Source organism: Glycine soja, chromosome 11 (genome assembly GCF_004193775.1).
Source record: "Glycine soja cultivar W05 chromosome 11, ASM419377v2, whole genome shotgun sequence".
In the NCBI taxonomy this organism is placed as follows: Eukaryota; Viridiplantae; Streptophyta; class Magnoliopsida; order Fabales; family Fabaceae; genus Glycine; species Glycine soja.
The window spans coordinates 23,221,194-23,231,609 of record NC_041012.1 but is presented as its reverse complement, the minus strand read 5'-3'; the positions used below and the strand labels follow the sequence as shown (position 1 = coordinate 23,231,609).

At 34.1% G+C, this 10,416-nt stretch overlaps 1 protein-coding gene across 1 annotated transcript; it reads right to left on the bottom strand.

Moving 5' to 3' along the window:
* Nucleotides 1-7,088: 7,088 nt before the first annotated feature.
* LOC114374655 (probable N-acetyltransferase HLS1-like) lies at nt 7,089-9,734 on the bottom strand. The gene is made up of 2 exons (XM_028332322.1): nt 9,290-9,734; nt 7,089-8,978 (listed from the first exon to the last, which is right to left on the bottom strand). Exons 1-2 carry the CDS (start codon nt 9,461-9,463, stop codon nt 7,971-7,973), a joined length of 1,182 nt encoding a protein of 393 aa, XP_028188123.1. The 5' UTR covers nt 9,464-9,734; the 3' UTR covers nt 7,089-7,970.
* Nucleotides 9,735-10,416: the final 682 nt, after the last annotated feature.

The window sequence follows — 10,416 nt, the reverse complement described above, 5'->3', positions numbered from 1 at the left end:
AATAGCAACAAACACAAAATAATTGGTGAAGAGGAGAAACTGATCAGAATTTAATAGCAATAATAGAATCTCAAAGAGAGTTGTGCTTGATCCTCAAGAGAAAACAACGCTAGAGACTTAGCCTTCTATTAATCAGTATAGAACAAAATTGCAGATTGAAGCAGAAAGCGAAATTTTATTGCTACATGAATAGTAAAAACTGGAATCGCAAAACTTAAATTTATTCTTTCTCTACTAAAACTAAAAACGAAAAAGAGAGAGAGCCCTAAAACTAGAACCTTGGTGCTGTTATATAGTTCTCAGCCCCAAAGCTTACAAATTTATTTTAAGTCCAAGCCCATAAATAAAATAAAATTTAGATAAGATAAGATAAGACAAAATCTAGATGAAATAATAGTTAGATGAAATAAAATCTAGATAAGATAAGATATAGATGAAATAATATCTAGATGAGATAAAATCTAGATATGATAGGATAAAATCTAGATGAAATAATATCTAGATGAGATAAAATCTAGATAAGATAAGATTTGGTAGAATAAAATAGTCTGCTCTCTTCAAGTCCAAGCCCAATTCAGGATTCAAGCCCAATTGCTTATAATTCTCCTGAAATTAAATTAAAAACACAAAATTAGTCCAGTAGGCCCAAATGATAAAACTACATAATTAATTTGACAATTAAGGCTAATCAGTAATTAAAATGGTGACAAAAAGGGTTAAGAAATAGGAGAAAATGATGACACATCACCAGGTTATTAGGAGATGCATTTCAGACCATGAGATTGACTCGGTCCTACAATTCTATCATTCTTTCGCACCAGGTGGCCATCTTGGCATACAGAGGACAGCTTGCAAGGTGCTTGACTGCGGTTTCTATTGGCCCACCACCTTCAAGGATGCGTGGAGAATCTGTAGCACTTGTGAGCCTTGTTAGAGAACAGGCATCTCACTTTCATGGAGACAACTAATGCCTCAACAACCCATGTTGTTTTGTGAGGTGTTTGATGTTTGGGGTATAGACTTTATGGGGCCTTTCCCTGTCTCTTTTGGTTTTGTTTATATTCTCCTTGTTGTTGATTATGTTTCAAAATGGGTGGAAGCCAAAGCCACCAGAACTAACGATGCTAAAGTTGTTGTGAATTTTGTTAGATCTAATCTGTTTTGCAGGTTTGGAGTCCCTAGAGCCATCGTTAGTGATCAAGGCACTCATTTTTGTAACAGATCCTTGTATTCCTTGCTCAAAAAGTATGGGGTCGTGCATAGAATTTCCACACCTTATCACCCCCAAACTAATGGTCAGACTGAGATTTCAAACAGGGAGATAAAAAGGATCTTGGAGAAGATTGTGCAGTTGAACAGAAAGGATTGGAGCACCAGGTTGGATGATGCTCTTTGGGCGCATAGGACCGCCTACAAAGCACCCATAGGAATGTCTCCTTATTGGGTTGTCTTTGGCAAGGCATGTCATCTTCCTGTAGAGATAGAGCACAAAGCCTACTGGGCTGTAAAGACCTGCAACTTCTCTATTGATCAGGCTGGAGAGGAAAGGAAGTTGCAACTAAGTGAGCTAGATGAGATCCGTTTAGAAGCCTATGAGAATTCTAAATTCTACAAGGAGAAGACCAAGAAGTTCCATGACAGCTTGATAGCTAAGAAGGACTTCGTGGTTGGACAGAAAGTTTTATTGTATAACTCTAGGCTCAGACTCATGAGTGGTAAGTTGAGGTCAAAGTGGATTGGTCCTTTGGTGGTGACTAATGTTTTTCCTTATGGTACAGTTGAGATCAAAAGTGAATCCATAGATAAGAGCTTCAAGGTCAATGGACACTGGCTGAAACCATTCCTCACAAATCCTTCCTTGGTGGATGTAGTGGTGAAGGAGACCTCCTTACTTCACCCTACTTCTCTTCTGCCATGACTTAGAGAGTTTTTTTTTCTGTCTCTTTCTTTACTTTTATTGCACTTGTCCAAATTTATTGATTGTTCTGATTGATCTTGATCTTATGGTTGTGCTACATTGAGGACAATGTGTTGTTTAAGTGTGTGTGGGGGGGGGGGAGATTGTTCTTTGTTTGGGGTTTTCTAATTTTGTTGTTTTGGGTTTATGTTTTTGTGTACAACATTGCATGTTCCTCTTTGAATTCTAGGTTATGTACAGGTAATGGGTAATTGTTTTTGAAATAGAAGTTTCTTGGCATTTTGTGAATTGAAATCCTTGTTTTTCTCTACATGTCAAGTTAGTTTTGAAAGGTTGAATTGAAAGTGATAGATTTACCCTTGGTGTGATTTTGAGCCATCATCATCTATTTTATTCGGTGTGTTTTGCCCCATTGATTGCTTGCACAATAGCCTTGGCTTGACTCTTGTTGATACTTCTTACTTCACATGCATGTTGGGAGATTATTTAGGCATTTTGTACTTATAAGCCTCTAGCCAAATGAGCCTACCTTGAATTAATTCCTTTAATAGCCCCTTTGAGCTTATGTTCTCCTTTCTTTGTTTTGAAGCTCATTACAAGCCTTAAGTGAAAAACCATGATCTCACCCTACCCTTAAGGAATTTTGGAGCTTTGGAGCTTTGGAATTGTTTTGGGAATAAGTGTGGGGGGGTATGTTTCATTGGATGATATGTTTTTGTTGGCCATGCTTGATGATGTATTTTGGCCATGCTTGATGTATATACATATATTGCCTAATTGTTGCTTTATTTTTCAAATATTCAAAATGCTTTTAAATTTTCGTTTTATGCATTTAAAAAAATTTAAAAAAAAAAACAGAAGAGAAAAACAAAAAAAGAGTGAAGTTGAATAAATGAGGTCTTGTTTTGAGGACTTGGACTGGTTTGAAGACTTGGTTGATTTTGTTGATATTAGAGGTTTGAGTTTATTACTTTTGCTTAATTTCCACTTATTCCCCATTGCTCCTCTATTCCTTGGGGTTTTAGCTAACTTATCCCATACTTTCCTCTACCTTGTCCTTGGCCCCATTACAACCTTAAAAGACCTTTTGATCCTCATGTGCATGTGTCTGTCGAGTTTGGTTGTCAATTTTAGAGTTTTGCCAAGTCTATGTGGTGTTTGTTTTCATGGGTGCTTTGAGAGTAAACAGTAGCCTAAACACTTGAGAGATAAAGTGCATATCTTGTGAGGCATAATCACTTTTCATTCAATTCTTGAGCTGATTGACTACCTTGCCATGTTTGAGGTGCTTGGATGATTTTCATGACTGTCTTGATTCTTTAACTATTTACGTGTTGGATGTTGTCCATTCCTTGAGATTCATTGAGAAATACGTAAATGTTTTTGTGTTTGTTTGTCTCTCTTTAATGTCTCTAGATTTGTTCCTTGTTCTGCTTTTTGATTTTGCCCAGAAGTGCAAAAGGCTAAGTGTGGGAGAATTTGATGTGTCATTATTTTCTCCTATTTCTTAATCCTTTTTGTTATCATTTTAATTACTGATTAGTCTTAATTGTCAAATTAATTATGCAGTTTTATCATTTGGGTCTACTTGACTAATTTTGTGTTTTTAATTTAATTTCAGGAGAATCATAAGTAATTGGGCTTGGATCCGGAATTGGGCTGAACCGGCTTGGACTTGAAGAGAGCAAACAATTTTATTTTATTTCATCCAATTTTATTTTATTTCGTCCAGTTTTATTTTATTTCGTTTTTGGGGCTTAGAATTAAAATAGATTTATAAGCTTTGCGACTGAGGACCTATATAACAGCACCAGGGTTTTAGTAGAAAGAGGACTGTGAAGAGAGGAGAGAAAATTTTAGGGTTTTGCATTTTTAGTTTCGTGTTACTGTTCACGCGCACTATTCTCTTAGCAATAAAATTTTGTTTTCTGCTTCAAATTGCAATTTCATTTTCTGCTTCTGCCTTTGAATTCGCTTTCATTTCTGCTGATTAATGAAAGGTTGAGTCTCCATTGTTGTTTTCTCTTTATGATCAAGCACAACTCTCTTTGAGGTTTTGTTATTACTATTGAATTCTAATCAGTTTTTCCCCTTCACCAATTGCTTTGTATTTGTTGTTATTAATCCATGCATGCTTAATGCTTGATTAATTGTCTCTGTGCTTAATTTACGTTCATGCTTAATGGACATGTGAGAGGGATTAATTGGTGTATGTGTTGCTTAATCACATAATGACAGCCTTGTGTTAATTTTCGCTTAGTCAATTAATTTCGTGTTGGATTAAGTGGTTGAACTGATTAGGGATAAATTCTCGTAACCTAGGATAAGAGACTTGCTTTTGAATCAAGGGGAAACAACATGTTTTAATTCTGTTATTTTCTTATTCAAGTTTGCTTGCTGTTTAAATTACAAAAACAAACAACCCCCCTACTTCGTTACTGTTTGATTAACATATGTTATGAACGTTTGGTTGATCACCGCTCACTGAGAGACAACCTATGATCACTTCCTAGATACTGCATTTTTAATGTTTATTTGATTTGGATACGGCCTCGATCATTCATGTATTTAAATGAGTGTCCAAATGCACTCGATCCACATCTACCATGTCAGTGATGGTGGCGGTAGGGGTGGATATATAGTTAGATTTGCTATCGGTCCATTAAGCTTTTAGACCTTGTAGATAACAAGTCTTTTTTTTATTTGCGTAGTTATATTGAGTTTCTGAGTCCAGTTTGTCAAGTCCATGAGACCTAGCAGAATTTATCGATAGACTCACAAACTACCTATGTAATCTACCTAAGTCCATTCTGCAAGTATTATTAATTTGTTATATTAATATTTTGATCTTTAGTTTAAGTTGTTATTATTAATTTATTGTGTTTAAAATGTTGGTATATTTTAGTGATAAATTTTAGCTAAAAAAATGGATTCAATTTTTTTCTTCTTGAAATTATATATATACTTCTTTCAAATATTTTTTTCTACCATGATAAAAAAATAAAATTAAATTACTATTTGAGTTTCTGGACCAGTCCGTTCATCTGTTGGCTTTTGCGGATCGGATGCAAACCTTTAAAAAATAATTTATTTCATGGACTAGGCATATTCAACTCGTCTAAAATGTGGGCTTTATGGGCCAGGTCTTAAACGGTCCCAACCAATGTGTATACCCACCCTAGGCGGCAGCAACAATGACGATGACGATTATGACAACAAAGGTGGTAACATGTGACAATGGTCATGGTGGTGGTGGAGATGACAACAACTATCATGGTAGTGGCGGTAACAATGATCTTGACAGTGGTATCGACGGTCATGATTGTGATGATCATAGGTTAGTTGAGATATTTTAGAGAGTGATAATTGAGATCTTTTATAGATTTGACTTTTGTTTAATAAATCGTTTAGATATTTGACGATTATATTAAATTTTAATTTCAATCGTGTATTCCCTTCATTCTCTTTTATAAGCAAAATATTTCATTTTACATTTATTAAGAAAGTTAATTTACTTCATTAAATTGTATTATTCTCATTTAAAAAATATAATCTCACTTAAAAAACTTGTTCTCATTCAAAGAAAGATAATTTATTTCATATTTTTTCCTAAATTACCCTTCATTGGAACATGATATTAAGCATAACGTCTCTATTAAATGAAATATATTTTAAATATAATCTCATTAAATAAGACACACGTAATTAATTTTTACTTATATCTAAGAATAAAAATTTTGAATTTTTTTGCCTATAAAAAATATATTAATTTTAATTTAATAATTATTATTAGTTATTCTTGTATTTTTTTAGAAACCATACTCTCTGTTCTCTCTATTATGTAATAGGAGTATATGTAATATGTATGTGAATACACGCATAAGTCGTAACATGAATATTTTTATTTTCACTTGGGTACATGTATATAAAGAGTTTGTCTGCTAAGACAGTCAAAAAAAATTTATAAACTGCTTTAATGAGCTAATTTAATTAAATCATAATTAAAAAAGACAAATGCATTTCAACATACATGCATGTTACACTTGTCTAATGAGAAAAATTATCTTTTGTTATTCTCTAAGTATTTTTTAATGTTTAAATGTTAAAGAAGAAAAATTACATAAAGCCTAAGTGTCATGATTGTCAATAATATGTTTGCATTGCTATCTCCCACTTTAAGATGCAATATTCTAGGGAAGAAAGTTTGCCAGGCACACCCATTAAACCAGGTTTCTAGAGAGTTATTGTCAAATGCAACGAATTTGGATAGCTTGGACTCACTTTAATAACAACAATTGTAATCCTAGGAAAGTTACAAAATTACAATGTTAATTGCTTCTTGTTCTTGTTCTTCTTCTTCTTTTTAAATAATGATCTCTATCTATCTATACAGTTACTTTATTTATGTTTTGACGTAACGATCTCTATCTTGAAAAATTACTATAGAATACATATTTTAATGCCTTGAGCTTTTAATAATGAATAATTTATCATCAATAATAATAATAATAATAAAATAATATTTTTTTAATCATCTTTTATTTACTTTATTATATTTTATTGTTGAACTTAACTTACACTTTTAATATTATTTTTTCTTGTCTAATAAAATTTGCATTAACAATAATCTTGTGGTTTGAAATTACAATGACTAATATTTTATGTTAATGATAAATTATTGGTGTAATACATATTATTAACACAAAATAATTCTCTTCAAGGCTTTGTTGGAAGAAGTAGAACATACTTTAGTGATATTTATACTACAAAGTGATTAATTAGTCCGAGTGTTGACTAATAAATATCTTTGATATACACAAAAATTATAATAATAACTTATTTATTAGTTACTATTATGAAATATTTGTAAAAAAATAATAATTAAGTGTTTAGTTAATTACATATTTTTTGAATGAAATATATTTCGTATATACAAAATTGAAACAATAAAAAAATTATCCTCTTTCATTTTAGAGAGTAGTTTAAAGCGTGTTTACGAAAAGGATGAAACAAGTAATTGAGAGATAGAGACAATTACGTTCGATGTTATACACGTCTAAATTTCACATTTCTTATAATTTGTCGATTAATGTCACAATCATTTATTAGAAGCTTCATCATTACTGTTCTATGGTCGTGCTGAAGAGAGGTAGAAGGAAGAGTTACAGAATCTTTCTAAATACAAATCCACTAACTTTATTAGTCCAACTCGCTCTTTATATGGTTCTAACCGAGAGCAAGGTCCCTATAGCTAGCTAGTTAACTTAACATTTTCCATAATGGTAAAAAGTGAAATCTAGAAAACCGAAGCTAATTCTCTTTTGTGTTCTTTTGGTTGATTCCCACACGAGCCATAAAAACTTTACACCATCAACATTCCTCATGTGGTTAGGGACAACACAATGCTCGATCACAAAATGAAGAAGAAACCAAAACCCCTCGAGACTCACTTGCATTTTTTTTTTCTCTTTTCCCCCTTTATCTTGGAACAGAAGTTGTCTAACTCTTGACTTGAATAGAATAGGATAGAGAATAGTAATGGTTACTTTCATGATCTCATACTATATATAAAATGGCTCGAAGCCTTGTTTTCTTTTAAGTGATGACATTAACATTAACATACATACATGTTAAAGAGATATGCATATCTCGATGCGATGCGACAAAGTGAGGGGAGGAGGGTCCAGCTAAAAATTTTACTTGAGGGGAAGGGACAAAGTTTGGACCACCATGGTGATTGAGTAGTCAGGATCATGAGGCAAAAGATGGGAATTGCAAAGAAGGACACCAAAGTGTGGCACCTAAATTATGGATATCTTTTGAGATTTTGTGTCACCGATGTGAAAGGAACTAGAGAAAAACCCCCACCAGGAGAGATGGATGGACTTATCACACAATACATGAGGTGGGCTTTGGTTGACAAAGCTAAGGAAAGCAGAAAAAAAAAAAAGAAAAAAAATTAAGGTCAAGATATTTTCCAAGCTTTTTTCTTGTCCCCCTTTTATTACTTTCCTTTTTTTTCTATTTTTTTTTGTGTGAGATCATGCATGCCTTAAACCTCTCTTGGGTCTACAAAAAGAGCTCTTGTTGGTGGGGTTTTGGTTGTTAATTCATGGAAGTTGTTATTTGTCCCTTCAATATTTTTCAACGACTTTATGCACCACAAGTCCTCCTGGCATGAGAGCAATTTCCAATGTGGGATATGGTGGTTGAGTTCATCTCTTCCTTCAACTTCAGTCACAATGATCTTGCAATTGCTCTCATCCTTGGACTCAGCACCCATGTTGTGCACAAATTGGCACAAGGCCCTCACTAGCTTCCCTGAAAATGGCCCTTCACGGTGCACCCCATACATGAAATAGAACCCAAATGGGTTGAAGAAATCAGGTATGGTTGGCAATTTCAAACATGGGAAAATCTTATCAATCAACCACCAACTCTTGGTGCATACCAAGCAAGAAAAAGGTGCTTTCCCTAGCCTTAACTTGAATATCTCCCCACTATTCCATACACTAAGCATAGCCCAACTATTTGGTACTTGTCCAATATCTGACCCAAAATCACCCCAAGCAATATCACCTTTGAAATATGCCACCCATGTCCCCAAACTTAGCTTGTTCCTAAGTATATTCCCTATGTCATTTGGGAAGAACTCTGTGGACCCCATGAATCTTCTATAGAAGTACTCAGCTTGGTCCACCTTCAACCTTGTTATCTCAATGTTGGGTGATATTTGAAAGCAATGATGGTTCACGGGGTTGACAAGAATAGCTGGAGTCCTGAACTTGATGTAGCCAAACTTGTCCATGAAGAGACTCACTGAGGCATGGTTGTCTTTCTCTGTTGCCATGTATGCATAGTCCACATCTTTTGAAGTGAACCATTCTTCTAGGGTTTTCACAAGGCTTGAGCCAATCCCTTTTCTCCGGTGGTGAGGTGATACCCTTAGGCCAAGGACATACCCCACCTTTGCCAAATCCTTTGGAGGGTGACCATGAACCGTGACCACTTTTATAGACCCTTGAATGACACCAACCAATTCATTTTCCAACTCTGCCACCTACCACCAAATTAGTGGTGGACATGATGATCAAAACAAGAAGAATAAGAAGCATAAGAAGAAAGAAGAGAAGAAAGGCATAGAAGATTATGATTAACTTGTGGTGCATATATATACACAAGGTTTTAAATATTAGGCCGCAGCAACATCAAGATTTTTTAATTGTGTGTGATTACAATTGAGACTGCATTGACCGAATTTGTCCACAATCGATATTTAAAATCTTGCATATACATAATGAGAAGGGAAAAAAACCATGAAGTTAGTGACTTATAGTGGCATAGTAATTGTTGTGTGTGTGTATCACTTACCAGCATCATGTACATGGGACTGTTCCGGATCCTACAAATGGGGTCACCCATAGTGTCTGTGAAGAGAAACACGCTTTCTGATGGCCCTACCTCGCATCTTCTCTCAAGATCTTCCACTTGAGCCCTATCAGATTGCCCCTCATAGCTTCTGATTCTGAACTTGTTGAACTCCATACCCCAAAAGAAAGAGAGAGACAGAGAACACTTAGAAGGAGCTAGTAGTGTTTGATGTGTGAGTGATGATGATGGAGTGAAATAAAAGTAAAAGGGAATTGCTCAAAGCTTAAGAAGGTACACAAGATGATACAAATAGCAAGACATGGTGCAACCAACGAGAAGTAACACAAGTACTACAACAAGAATGGTTTGGCATAGTCTTCATTATGATAATGATTTATATGCAGCGGATAGAAAGAAAAACAAAATGCAAAAAAAATAAAATAATAAGGAGGTGGAAAGAGAGAGAAAGAGGTGGTAGAAATAGAAAGAGAGAGATTGGGACTTGGTTGGGAGAATGTTCTTTATCAGAATCATCAAATAACCTAGGCTTCAATAATAATAGTAGACAAAAGTTAGATTAATAATGGAATGTGTTTTTTGTCTCTAGCTTTTTGTGTCCACTCCTCGTATATATATGTAAGTTAAGGTAATGTTATTCTTATATGTAAAATTAAAATTTCTCATAACCTTATTTTTATTATTGTTACTTTTTTTTTATCCTTTCTTCATTATATTTATATTTATTTACTACCCCCTAAAATTGAGTTTGTGTGAGGCTCAAATTGTGTCAAACAATCATTTCCCATTTCCATAAGTTAGTTAATCTGTTAGTGAATACATTATATATTCATATTACATATCTCTGTTTTTTTGTGTGTGTCCACGTTAGGTTAACCTCAGGCTCACGCACGCCACGGTGCAAGCCTACGGATTTGTGATTTCGTATTACGCTGAGGCTGATTCGTTAGTCAAGTCAATTGATCATTAATGGTTTTTTCTTTTGTGAAGGCCGTCGTCAGATTTTAGTTTAAAACCTTTATGAGCGATTAGGAATTGTAAAAGATAACATGAAGATATTGTGTATGTGAACTTCACATACAAAATATCTTCTAAAATTTCAATTGACA